The sequence below is a fragment of the Macaca thibetana genome, chromosome 9 (assembly GCF_024542745.1).
Source record: "Macaca thibetana thibetana isolate TM-01 chromosome 9, ASM2454274v1, whole genome shotgun sequence".
Lineage (NCBI taxonomy): Eukaryota > Metazoa > Chordata > Mammalia > Primates > Cercopithecidae > Macaca > Macaca thibetana.
Window position 1 is genome coordinate 70,506,569 of NC_065586.1, and position 14,388 is coordinate 70,520,956.

General features: G+C 46.1%; 1 protein-coding gene across 2 annotated transcripts in view; it reads right to left on the bottom strand.

Moving 5' to 3' along the window:
• Window positions 1-14,388, bottom strand: part of NRBF2 (nuclear receptor binding factor 2) — a 1,206,382-nt gene that overhangs the window by 19,864 nt on the left and 1,172,130 nt on the right. The window contains exon 2 of one of the 2 annotated variants that reach the window (XM_050803074.1): window positions 1,742-1,987. In XM_050803074.1, the coding sequence (XP_050659031.1) occupies window positions 1,742-1,826 (85 nt within the window). In that variant the 5' untranslated portion in view covers window positions 1,827-1,987. Of the gene's footprint in view, window positions 1-1,741; window positions 1,988-14,388 lie in introns of those variants that run through there. The other variant, XM_050803073.1, reaches the window with a different exon arrangement.

Below are 14,388 nucleotides of genomic sequence, written 5' to 3' on the forward strand. Positions count from 1 at the left end.
TAGTAATACTCCTATGAAGTTTCAGTACTGAGCCATCCATTATATTTCATTGCAAACTATTTGTCGCCTTAAAAACAAGAAAACGGCAAGACAGTTCCCTGGCTGAGTCAGAGTCTCGATCAGTCGCCCAGGTCGGAGTGCACAATCTCGGCTCACTGCAACCTCCACCTCCCGGACTCAAGCGATCCTGCCACCTCAGCCTCCCCAGTAGCTGAGACCACAGGCTGGCGCCACCACGCCCGGCTATTTTTGTTTTTTTTTTTGTAGACACCGGGTTTCGCCATGTTGCCCAGGCTGGTCTCGAACTCCTGAGCTCAAGTCATTCACCGGCCTCTGCCTCTCAAAGTGCTAGGATTACAGGCATGAGCCACGGCACATGGCCAGTTCCCTGGTTTAAAAAAACTCACAAATGTAGTCCAATTAGTCTTAAGCGTAAATAACTCTTACCTACCACCTGGGGCAAGACCCAACTTAAAACTGGGAGGGGCGCCTCTCAACAGTTAACCTCGTACCAGTGATTTCGTCTGAGAATCTTAGGCTTTTAAAGCTCAAGTCCAAACCTTTATTCTACAAATAGATTTTAAAGTAAGGGCTTATGGTCTGGTTACAATCGCTAATTCTTGCACTGTACTATGTACTTAGTACAGTTATAAGTGCTTTACACCTATTTACTCCTTTAATCCTCCCAACGAACCTGAAGCAGAGTGAAGTCAAGTAGTTTGCCCAAGATAACACAGCTATCAAGTGACGAGGTTAGAATTCAAATCCAAGCAGCAAAGCTTCAGAACCTATAGTCTTAAACCACCAGACTCTACTGCTCTACTAGGGCTCAGAGTTCTAATGCGAGAAACGAATCCTCTATAGTGCTTTTCCTCAATCCTACCATCGCAAAGAATTGCAAACCTTTGACTCAGAAGTTCTTCCTGCGTGCATCCTTAAGTAATCTGACTTTTGCATCCAAAATGGGTAACCTCTCTGGAAAACTAAAAGATGCAATGGCCAGTCTGAAAAGAACTCATGTTTCCCGTTAGTGGGATTCTGTTTTGTTGTTGTTGTTGTTGTTTTATTGCAACACCTGAAACGCCTTAAAACACAAGTAAACAGGCTATCAGCCATTTTCCTGAGAACAGCAAACACCTATTACACTTTCATGATGCCTAAATTGATGAATCTGAGCTGAAAACAGGAACGGCTGTCTTTTTCCCAGCTGTCTCTAATATATTTGGAAGAAGGTAGACTCAGTTTATGCATGTGAAAGTATGTGAGAAATCAGGGGGAAGTGGGGGGTGAGGAGGCTATTCATTCCTCCATCTCTCCAAAGCGTGGCGACTTAGACTCAGACCCTCCTGCTAGAACTCAAAACCAGTATCACACACCATTTCTGCCTTGGACGGCTTCAGTGCCTCTCCAGGCTGCAGGGAGGTGGCTACGTGGCGCTAGGAGGACTTCCCCCAGCCAGAGAGGAGGTGGCAGCCCCAGCTGGTGGCATCCCCTCGCCCGGGGCCCCGCGGCAGGGGGCGCCAGGAGCTTCCCGGGGATCCCCTAAGAGGGCTAAGTCTGAAGTGACTGGCCTGGAGCCGCAGCTGGGCCAGGGCCTGCCTAGCAGCCCCTCACAGCCTCTGCGACCACCCCTGCCAAACCAACCTCCCAGCCTCAAGGGTTAGCCGACTCGCCGGGGCCGGCACCGGGCTCCTGAGGCAAAAGCACCCAAGACGGACGCTATATTCTGTGGGACACTCACCAGGTTGAGGGGTCCTTCCATTACTTCCATAGACCCCGGGGTAAGCGGCGGCCTTAGGAAGGGGAGTAGTGGCGCCGGGGAACATGGAGGGGACTGCTGGGGAGCGCAACGCAGCCGCAGAGACTGCGGCCCCTCTCTGCGCCCCAAGAGCCAGCGGTAGGCGCTGAGTGAGCAACAACCTCACCACTTCCTCCTCCGGCGCCGCGCCGCGGGCCCGCCCCCTGCGCCACCGCCGCGGCCACGCACGGCGCCATGACGTCACACGCGCAAAAGGCTGGTTCAAGGTGGGAGTGAGGACAGGCAGTGGGTGGGGCCAAGGGAAGGTGGGGCACCAGCTGGCGTACGCTTGCGAGCAGTTAGTCTTTCCTCTCACGAGAAGCGTTAGTTCATATCTTAAAGTCTACTCTGACGTCACGTGAGGGGGTATAGCCTTGTTGTTGAAGAATTAAAATGGCTGTCTTCTGCAACTGGCTTCTCACTTTTCCTTTTAGACTGACTTTTCCTTAAATCTGCTCATCGTTACACCCTTACTTGTACTCCCATCCACACCTTTATCCTTGTACAGGATTCATTTTTCCAAAAGGCTGATTTGAGCAATTCTAGACCATGCACTGGACTAACCCCCCAGAGGTCCGCAAGCTTGAATGATTTAGGGCTCTGCCCTCAAGTTGCTCACAAACTGATAGGGAAAATGATTTTGGTCTAGCCAAATACAACACTTGCTTCATTTAACAAGTATCTGCCAAACCAAAGCTAAGTCTTTCTGTCATGGAATTCACTGACAAATAGTTGTGATTTATGCTGGAAAGGGAACACATAGGGAGCTGTGATACAGTAACCAAGATGGAGTTGGGTGGTAAAGGAAAGCCTCTGGGGAGGGCGTGTGTTTTTTTGTGAGAAGGGGTCTTGCTGATGCAATCTCCACTCACTGTGACCTCCCTCTGCCCGCCCCCTGCCCCAGGCGATCCTCCCACCTCAGCCTCTTAAGTAGCTAGGAACTACAAGTGTCCAGGCCAGGTTAATTTTTGTATTTTTTGTAGAGATGGGGTTTCACCGTGTTGCCTATGCTGGTCTTGAACTCCTGAGCTCAAGTGAGCTCGAATGATCCGCCCTCCTGGACCTCACAAACTGATGGGATTATAGGCATGAGCTACCGCACCTGGCTAAGGGTGTAATCTTTAAGATGAAACCTTAAAATGCCAGTTAAACAAAGACACTTATCGACAAAGGAAATGTCTTATGCCTCAACTTTAAAGGCAGGGAGGTGGGGTTGGGAGAGCTACAGCATTGTTAGGATGTAAGAGAGAGGCAAAAGAAGATACCAGAGAGATAGGAAACTTCCAAAATATAGGTGGCCTTGTAGTGCACAATGAAACATTTGAATTTTACTCAAAGTGCATTGGGAAATAAGTAAAGGATATTAAGCTAGAGAATAATCTGCTTTAATTTACAGTTTTGAAAAAATTAATGTCCCTGTAATGTGAAGAATAGATTGTGGAAGGTCTAAGGGAAAAGAACCAAGACAAGCTAGTTGATTGACTAATTATGGGAGCTTAGACTGGAATGGAGGTAGGGAAGATTCCGTCATGCATCCACTCTTTACATAGTTATTGTGTTTCTACCATGTATCAGAAATTTTGGAAGAGAAGTAGATATATTCAAGATATATTTTTGGGCATCAAGTTGAGCAGAGTTGGTGAGGGACTGGAAGTAATGCATACAGAAAATAGAAGAATCAAATCTTGTATTTAAACAACCAAGTGGCCTGGTGCACTGGCTCACACATGTAATCCCAGCACTTTGGGAGGTCGAGGACAGCAGATCACTTGAGGCCAGGACTTCAAGACCACCCTGGCCAACACGGTGAAACTTCGTTTCTACTAAAAACACTAAAACTTAGCTGAGTGTGGTGGTGCATGCCTGTAATTCCAGCTACTGGGGAGGCTGAGGCAGGAGAATTGCTTGAACCCAGGAGGCAGAGGTTGCAGTGAGCTGAAATCAATCACACCACTGCATTCCAGCCTGGGCGGCACAGAGAGACTCTGTCTCCAAAAATAAAAAAATTAAAAAAGTAAACAACCAAGTGGACAAGATAGTGAGAGATAGGACTAGCTGGATTTCCTAGGCCAACTAAGAATTCCTAAGCCTAGCTGGGGAAGGTGACCGTACCCACCTTTAAACACAGGGCTTGTAACTCAGCTCACACCTGATCAATCAGGTAGTAAAGAGGGCTCACTAAAATACAAATTAGGCTAAAGCAGGAGATAAAGAAATAGTCAAATCATATATCGCCTGAGAGCACAGGTGGAGGGACAATGATCGGGATATAAACTCAGGCATTTGAGCAGGGAGTGGCAACCCCCTTTGGGTCTCCTCCCATTGTATGAGAGCTCTGTTTTCACTCTATGAAATCTTGCAACTGCACTTCTGGTCCATGTTTGTTACAGCTTGAGCTGAGCTTTCGCTCGCTGTCCATCAGTGCTGTTTGCTGCCGTGACAGACCTGCCGCTGACTTCCACCCCTCTAGATCCAGCAGGGTGTTCACCGTGCTGCTGATCCAGTGAGGTGCCCACTGCCCGCTCGTGATTGGGCTAGAGGCTCACCATTGTTCCTGCACGGCTAAGGGCCTAGGATTCGTCCTAACCAAGAGGGAGTCTGATCAGTTGGTTGGGGGCCTCAGGATTTTATTTTTCTCACCTCTTTTTTCATCACACCTCAGGCCAGTTAACTGTGTCTGAGAGGTAGGTGGTGATGTCAATGCTTACAGTGGGATATGGCCAAACTGCAGGTCTAGGATAACATTTGGCTTATGCTACTGCTCAGAGTCTGGTTTTTAGGTCTCCACTGAAAGAATCAGAAGATGTAGTCGGTGAATTCTGGACATACAGGTCTCCCATAAACTGTCATTCACTCTCCCCGAGTTTCCTCGGTGGTAGTAGGTTAGTACTAACCCTACCTCCACCAGACCTGAGGCCCAGCTCAAAATGGCACTGCCTCCATGGTCTTCTGTGGCCCAACATCTAAAAGAAACCTCTGCTCCCTTGGCACTACCTTTACTTCCCTTCAACATTACTTTTTGCCTTATTTATAATTTCATACCTCAAATGGGTACTCAGCATTACCCACAAAATAAATGGTTTCTCTCTTAGGTTGACTTTCCCACTCTGAGGCTTTCTTTTGTTAAGTTTAGTGTAAAGCTGCCTCTTACATACTTTAAGTTTGGCCTAAGGTTTCTCCGTAGTGAACTGTAACCTCACTGGATGTGTAAACAAACTATAACCCACTCTTGTAACAAGGAGCTGAGTCTCAGCCAATCACCACAGCCATACTTCAACCATTCACAGGTGGCCAACCGTTCGAACTGTGTTCAAGGTAAACACCCAAACTTTAACCAATCCACCTGTTTCTGCACCTCTTTCCTATTTTCTGTACATCACTTTCCTTTTTCTGTCCATAAATTTTCTCCCACCACACAGCAGTAGTACAGTCTCTCTGAATTTATTCTGGATCAGGGGGTCTGCCTGATTCAAGAATCATTCTTTGCTCAATTAAATTGTTTTAATTTGTCTTAAGTTTTCCTTTTAACGTTTTTTAGATAAACTCTATCCCCTCTGTTCTCAGTTAATAATTTTACTTCATGCTTCATTTTTTTTCTTTTTTTCTTTCTTCTTCTTTTTGTTTTAATTATACTTGAAGTTCTAGGGTACATGTGCACAACGTGTAGGTTTGATACTTAGGTATACATGTGCCATGTTGGTTTGTCACACCCGCTTCATTTTTTTTTTAAATCAGTAATTGGGCCAGGTGTGGTGGCTCATTCCTGTAATGCCAGCACTTTGGGAGGCTGAGGCAGGTGGATCACCTGAGGTCAAGAGTGCAAGACCAGCCTGGCCAACATGGGAAACCCTGTCTCTACTAAAAAATACAAAAAAGTGTCTAGACAAGGTGGCTCATGCCTGTAATCCTAGCACTTTGGGAGGCCGAGGTGGGTGGATCACCTGAAGTCAGGAGTTCGAGACCAGCCTGGCCAACATGGTGAAACCCCATCTCTGCTAAAAATACAAAAAAAAAAAATTAGCCATGCATGGTGGCACACACCTGTAATCCCAACTACTGGGGAGGCTGAAGTAGAAGAATCACCCCTGGGAGGCGGAGGTTGCAATGAGCTGAGATTGGGCCACTGTACTCCAGCCTGGGCAACAAAAGCAAAAGTTCATCCAAAAAAAAAAGCAGTAATTGGCTTCAAATCCCCACATTTTCTCCATAAGTACACAAGTACTTTCATATGTTCATCTTTTCTTTTTCCTACTTGTTAAAATGGAGCAAGCATCCTTCCTTCCCATGGCCAGTTTCTGTACTTGGGCTCTGAATTCCATTCCTCCTTCATATTCTCAAGGAACTTCATTGATACAGTCATCCTATCTACATCACCTATTGTCTTCCTATTGCATATTTTTATGTATCTCACTTTGATTCCTTCCACCATTGTCCCATTTTTATCCTCTATGGAATGTCTTGGATTTCCTTACTTCACTGGCTCTGCCTTCCTCTTCTCCCATATGTCTAATTGCTGGCTCCTCAGCAGCAGTTCTAGGTCTGCTGCTCTTTTCTGCAGCGGAAAATGAAATGTGACCAGGCGCTGTGGCTCACGCCTGTAATCCCAGCACTTTGGGAGGCCAAGGCGGGCAGATCATCTGATATCAGGAGTTTGAGACCAGCCTGGCCAACATAGTGAAACTGTGTCTCTACTAAATATCCAAAAAAAAAAAAAAAAAAATTAGGTGTGGTGGCACGTGCCTGTAGTCCCAACTACTCAGGCAGGCTGAGGCAGGAGAACTGCTTGAACCTGGCAGGCAGAAGTTGCAGTGAATCAAGATCCTACCATTGCACTCCAGCCTGGGCAACAGAGGGAGACTCTGTCTCAAAAATTAAAAAAATAAAAAATAAAAGAAAATTAAATGTTCTCCCTATTAAAATTAACGTCTTTACCTCGACCAAGCTTGTCCAACCCACAGCCCACAGGCCACATGTGACCCAGGGCAGCTTTGAATGTGGCCCAATACAAATTTGTAAACTTAAAACATTATGAGGTATGTATAATTTTTTTGTTTTTTGCTCATCAGCTATCATTAGTGCATTTTATGTGTGGCCCAAGACCTTTCCATGTGGCCCAGGGAAGTCAAAAGATTGGACATCCCTGACTCAGACCTTTCCTGAGTTTCAGTCTTGTATATCTACCTGCCTAACTCACATATCCACTTGGATGTGTGAAAATAATTAATAGGGAGGCTATTAGGTTGAGGTGGCTCCAGAGTCTTGGGTCTTGGACTCCTACTTAAGCAAACTAAAACCCAATTCAATGTAAACAGTAAGACAAAATTACTGGGCGCTGTGGCTCACGCCTGTAATCCCAGCACTTTGGGAGGCTGAGGAAGGTGGATCACCTAAGGTCAGGAGTTCAAGACCAGATTGGCCAACATGGCGAAACCCCATCTCTACTAAAAATACAAAAATTAGCCGGGCGTGGTGGTGGGTGCCTGTAATCCCAGCTACTAGGGAAGCTGAGGCAGGAGATTGCTTAAACCCAGGAGGCGGAAGTTGCAGTGGGCCGATATCACACCGTTGCACTCCAGCCTGTGCAACAAGAGCAAAACTCCGTCAAAAGAAAAAAAAAAATCGAGCAAGACAAAACTTCACCAGTTAGAAACCACCAACCGGCCAAGCACGATGGCTCACGCCTGTAATCCCAGCATTTTGGGAGGCCGAGGTGGCTGGATCACGAGTTCGGGAATTCGAGACCAGCCTCACCAACATGGTGAAACCGCATCTCTACTAAAAATACAAAAATTATCTGGGCCTGGTGGTGCGCACCTGTAATCCCAGCTACTCAGGAAGCTGAGGCAGGAGAATCGATTGAGCCCGGGAGGCAGAGGTTGCAGTGAGCCAACATGGCATCTCTGCACTCCAGCCTGGGCAACAGAGCAAGACTATGTCTCAAAAAAAAACAAAAACAAAAACCACCCACCAACCTCTCACTAGGGACTCTCCACTATACCATACCCAAATAGGGCAAATGCCTAGCTATAGCCAATCAAGTAATTACTTCCACATTCAGCCAATAAAAGTTCACTGCCTCTGCTGCTGCGGGGAGCTCTCTGAAATTTTGAGAGCTGCCTGATTCACGAGTCATTCTTTGCTCCAATAAACTCTTCTACATTTAATTCATCTAAAGTTTCCCTATTAACAGATGTTGGCTGGGCACAGTGGCTCACACCTGTAATCCCAGTAAGAGGTGAAGCCGGCTGGGCTTCTCGGTTGGGTGGGGACTTGGAGAACTTTTCTGTCTAGCGAAAGGATTGTAAATGCACCAATCTGTGCTCTGTGTCTAGCTAAAGGTTTGTAAACACACCAATCAGCACTCTGTGTCTAGCTAATCATGTAGGGGACTTGGAGAACTTTTCTGTCTAGCGAAAGGATTGTAAATGCACCAATCAGCGCTCTGCCTCTAGCTAAAGATTTGTAAACTGCAATCAGCATTCTGTAAAAATGAACCAATCAGTACTCTGTAAAACGGACCAATCAGCACTCTGTAAAACGGGCCAATCAGCTCTCTGTAAAATGGACCAGTCAGCAGGATGTGGCTGGGGCCAAATAAGGGAATAAAAGCAGGCCACCCAAGCTAGCAGCAGGAATCCGCTGGGGTACCCTTCGGTTCTGTGGAAGCTTTGCTCTTTTCGCTCTTTGCCATACATCTTGCTACTGCTCATTCTTTGGGGCCACACTATCTTTATGATTTGTAACACTCACCGTGAAGGTCTGCAGCTTCACTCCTGAAGTCGGTGAGACCACCAACCCACCAGGAGGAACAAACAACTCTGGATGTGCGACCTTTAAGAGCTGTAATACCACTGCGAAGGTCTGTGGTTTCACTCCTAAAGTCAGCAAGACCACGAACATCTGAAGGAACAAACTCCGGACACACCGTCTTTAAGAACTGTAACACGCACCGCGAGGGTCCATGGCTTCATCTTTGAAGTCAGGGAGACCAAGAACCCACGGGAAGGAACCAATTCTGGACACACCAGTACTTTGGGAGGCCAAGGAGGGTGGATCACTTGAGGCCAGGAGTTTGAAACCAGTCTGGCCAACATGGTGAAACCCTGTCTCTACTAGCCTCCAAATTTCTGTTGTTTTAATCCACTAAATGTGTAGTAACTTCTTACAGCAGCCATAGGAAATTAATACAGTGCCCAAGATAGAACTTTTGATTTGCTATACAAATTAGCTCCTTCCTATTGTTACCAGTGGGTCTTTGTTCTTAGAGCTCCCAAAATGGTGGTCGGCCACTTCCGAGATGGCAGCAAGCCTTTTGTTCTCTGACCTGGGGTTCTTGGCCTCATGGATTCCAAGGAATGGAGGTAATACAAGTCTGTGGTCTCAAGCCGCTAAGTTTGTTAGGTAGTATAGAAAACTATTGCAGACTCCTCAAGAGAATAGAATTCAGAGCCAGAGTTTTCTTGAAAAACAATAATCATGGCCAGGCACGGTGGCTCATGTCTGTAATCCCAGCACTTTGGGAGGCTGAGATGGGTGGATCACCTGAGGTGGGGAGTTCGAGACCAACCTGACCAACATGATGAAACCCCCCAGCTCTACTAAAAATACAAAATTAGCCGGGCGTGGTAGCGCATGCGTGTAATCCCAGCTACTCGGGAGGCTAAGGCAGGAGAATCACTTGAACCCGGGAGGCAAAGGTTGCAGTGAGCCAAGTCCACGCCATTGGCCTCCAGCCTGGGCAGCAAGAGCAAAACTCCATGTCAAAAAAAAAAAAAAAAAAAAAGAAAAACAATAGTGAGTAGTGAATTCATGTCATTGCACTACTCAATCCACAGAGGCTGCTGCACAGGGGGTTTAATACCTCTAAGGGCAACTTCAGCAACTACTCAACAAGGAAGGAAAGTATGATATATTCAGGTACATGCCAAACACACTGACATGTGAGAACCACTTCATCAGGATCAGCAAAAGGGGAAAAAGGATGGAATTTTACAACCATGTCCAAATGGCGATGGTGGGCATAGCACCCATCAGTGCCATCCTCTGCCATTTGATGTCATGCTGTTGGTCAGTCAGTCACAGGCTGTGAAGAGCATGCTGGACTTGGCCAGGCTATTAAGGGAAGATATTATAAACCTACGGTCTTAGTCTATTTTGTGCTGCTGTAACAGAATACCTGAGACTAGGTAATTTATAAAGAACAGGGATTTATTTCTTACAGTCTTAGAGGCTGGGTAGTCAAAGGTTGAAGGGCTCACATCTGGCGAGGGCCTTCTTAACTGAAACTATGCCTATAAACTTTACGAATTAATCAGGGAAGAAGGAAAGGGGAAAAACAAAAATAAACCAAGCTTGCAGCACATTCAGCATGAATTATTAGGTCAGCTTGCTCTCCCTAACCTGCTGCCTCATAGTTATTTGCTGCCTATTGCCTCAGAATCACATAGACCCTGTTACAAGATTATAGGTCCCCTTAAATGCTCTATAGCAGCAGATCCCAACTTTTTTGACATCAGAGACTGGTTTAGTGGAAGACAGTTTTTCCACAGACCAGGGTTGGGGGTGGTTTTGGGATGAAACTGCCCCAACTCAAATCATCAGGCATTAGATTCTCGTAAGATAAGGAGCCAGTAACCTAGACCCCTCAGCAACCTAGATCATGTGCAGTTCACAACAGGGTTCATGCTCCTATGAGAATCTAATGCTGCCACTGATCTGGTGGAGGCGGAGCTCAGGTGGTAATGCTTGCTTGCCTACTGTTCACCTCCTGCTGTACGGCCTGGTTCCTAACAGGCCATGGACCATTACCAGTTTGTGGCCCGGGGGTTGGGGACCCCTGCTCTATAGATAACAACTTGAACGTTATAAAACATTAAGTTTTCCTCTTTGAGATATTCTGTCAAGTCCTGCATACCAGTGAAACTACTGACACCAGCTGGTCTGAAGGACCCGACAAGAAGCTGACTCACCAAATAAAGGAGTTGCCATGTCCTGATTATTTCATTCCTTTTACCACAACTAATGACTTCCTTTTTCCAGCCCCCTCATCCCCCATGATTCCCTTAAAAACCCCAGCCCAGAAGTCCTCGGGGAGATGAATTTAAGGGCCTCCTCCCATCTGTTTGTCCTGTGCACTGTGATCATTAAACTCTTTCTCTGCTGCAAACTCTGCTGTCTCAGTCTGTTACTGCACATCCAGCATGCAAACCTGTTGGTCCTAAAACATTACTACAGCATCCCATGGGGGAAGGTAGAAGGGCAAGAGAGCATGCATGCAAGAAAGCAAGAGATCAAACTTGCAGCCTCAAGCCCTTTTATAACTGGCCTAAGTCCATTCATAGGGGTGGAGCCCTTATGACCTAATCGCCTCTCAAAGGTGCCACCTATTAACACTGTTGCATTGGGAATTAAGTTTCCAATATTTGCTTTTGGGGGGACACATTCAATCCATAGCACCAACAAAGATTTTAAAACTATCCAGGTTTTGGCCAGGAACAGTGGTTCACGCCTGTAATCCCAGCACTTTGGGAGGCTGAAGTGGGTGGATCACAAGGTCAGGAGTTCGAGAGCAGCCTGGCCAACATGGTGAAACCCCATCTCTACTAAGAATACAAAATATTAGCTGGGTGTGGTGGCAAGCGCCTGTAATCCCAGCTACTCGGGAGGCTGAGGCAGGAGAACTGCTTGAACTTGGCAGGCGGAGGTTGCAGTGAGCCGAGATCATGCCACTGAACTTCTGCCTGGTGACAGAGCAAGACTCTGCCTTGGAACAAACAAACAAACAAACAAATAAAACCTATCCAGGTTTCTTCCCTTGATATTTGGGAAACGGTAGCTATGCCTGAACTTGCCACAGTGTGTTCTTTGTTTTGCGTTTTTGTATCCCTTCAGATACATGGAAGACTTCTTTAGTTATCAGAAAAAGCCATTCATTTTCTGAGACCACCAGGGGAGGGTTGCACTAATCCCTAGGCAATCCCAACTAGAGACACAATGGAAATGCCTATTATTAAACGAGAGACCAGAAGAGCCAAGCAGTAAGACTTCTGAAACTCAGAAAAATGGGACCTGGGTGCTTTGAGAGAGCATCTAAAAGCTGGTCCTGCAAAACCTTTGGTACTCTCTAAGGCTCCCCAGGAAAATGTATTTCATGTCAAAGAGCCCTAAGCCTAAATGGGCCAATATTGAGGTATTTGCCACATTGGACAGGTTCTTGATTCTTCTCCAGAATGTGCCACAAAGCTAAATTTCAGACATTCCTTGGATATAAGCTGCTCTAATCTCAGAGTCAATATTGTAATTATTGTAATTATCTCTTTGCCATCATGATAATCCAGTCTCTCCTTGAACTATTCAAATCAAGGCAGACCAGTCTGTGGTAGGATATATTTTAAAATTCTAACATTTGTATATTTGATGTTGAATTTTTGTACTATTAGAAAGTCTTTCATTTGTGTGAATTGTAATCTGTCTTCCCATGACTGCTATGCTCTGAGTTTTTTTTTTTTTTTTTATAAATCACTAAAACATACGTGTGTGCAACCAGGCACAATCTGTTCCCTGTATCAAAATGCAAAATGTGTATATCCTTGACTCAGCAATCACCATTGTAGAAACCTTCTCTACAGAAATACTAGCACAGATGTAGAAAATAAAGGTATGTGAGGCGCCTTAATAGTGCCCTCCCTAGTTTTGGAATAGTTCAAACAAAACTAGCCAGACCATTTGACAGGCCTGCTAGAGAGAGGGATTCCTGCATCAAATTCCTGCATCAAGCTTGGATTGATGACTTCAAAAGTTTGTCGGGTTATAAACCCTTAGTTTGCTCATTTATGGGAAGAGAGTGGAGCAGACCGTCCTGGTCCCACTTTCTGCTTTCTGAGCTTCTCTGCTGAGCAGGAGATAAAGATGAACCTCCATTATGCAGTAGGAGAAGGAGTCCAATGCATCTGCCACACATATGATGTTTGCAGACTGCCCAGTGAAGCCTCCCAAGAACACTGTAGTCACAAAACCTACAAGGCCTGCCACAGGGACAGTAACAGGGACAACAGCAGGGTTGGGAGTAGCAGGGGGAGCAGCAGGCCCCAGGGCAGTGCTGGGTGCTTGGTTGCAACCAAGTCCACATGCCCAGAACAGATAGCACAGCAATGTCAGGAGCAGCCAGCAGGGCCCAGGAGGAAGAGGAGCCAGGATGGTCACAGCAGGACCACCAGCACATCCTCAGTGGGTGTTAAATTACCTGTGCAGGTGCTTCATGCATATGCTTGGAGAGTATGTCTAGCATGTGGGCAGGGGCTGCCAAGGATCCCCAGAAGGCAGAATGAATGTGGTGACTATAGTCGTAGAGACCACTAGCAGGAGTGTTGTGAAAACAGCAAAAGGGCCAGTAGGGAGATCTCTCCTTTCAATCTTATAGAGTAAAGGCTGCATCTGTAGGTCTGGATCTGAAAATAATAATAATAATAACAGAATAAAGGGTGCATAAATGAATGGGATGATAGAGTTTCCCAGGTCAGTGCTGATGTTCAGATGGAAAGATAGGAAACAAGGGGAAGGTACAGAACATAGAACTCTAAATTGGAGAATCCTCCATTACAGAAGATGTGTGAAGGTAGCAGTAGGACAAATGAAGATAAGCAAATCTGAAAATTATCTTCCTGCCAGTCGTTAGCCATGAGACCATTAGAAATTACAAAAAGGGCTAAGCATGGTGACTCACACCTGCAATTCCAGCATTTTGGGAGGCCAAGATGAGAGGATTGCTTGAACCCAGGAGTTCAAGGCTGCAGTGAGCTATAATTGGGCCACTGCACTCCAGCCTGGGTGACAGAGCCAGACACTGTCTCTAAAAAGTAAATAAATAAATTACAAAAAGAACAAGGGAAGGAGCAGCCCAGGAGGCACCAGCCACAGCTTCTCTACTCACAAGAGCTTCAGGCACCATCCCACCATAAAAGATTCTAGGACATTTCACCATTGGAATTGGGAAGCTGCTCTACAAAGTAGTTCAGATTCTGTAAGTAAGATATCCAGCAGGATAGGCTCTTTCTTAAGCTACTGCAAAGCCAGTGCTACTACAAGAAAGAACAGTGGCTCCACTACATGGTAGAGAGAGTCTAAGACTAGAGAGGGCAGCAACCTGGGGGCTCTCTGGAGACAGCAGAGGGTAGCCAGAGGCTAGAGATCATTGTATCGGGATATGAGACCAATGAGGTAGATGATAATCTTTGAAGCTGAGCCTGTTAAAGAAGAACTAGAGCAGGATGCTACCATTGGGATCTGGACTTGGAGGAGTATCTTTTCTTTTTTTTTTAAAAAAAAAAAAAACAGGATCTCACTGTGTCACCCAGGCTGGAATGCTATGGCACAACATTGGCTCACTGATGATGTGACCACCTGGGTTCAAGTGATCCTCCCATCTCAGCCTCTAAGTAGTTGGGACTACAGGCTTGTGCTATCACTCCTGGCTAATTTTTGTAACTTTTTTGGTAAAGATGGGTTTTCGCCATGCTGCCTAGGCTGGTCTTGAACTCCTGAGCTCAAGCAATCTGCCCATCTCGGCCTCCCAATGTGCTGGGATTACAGGT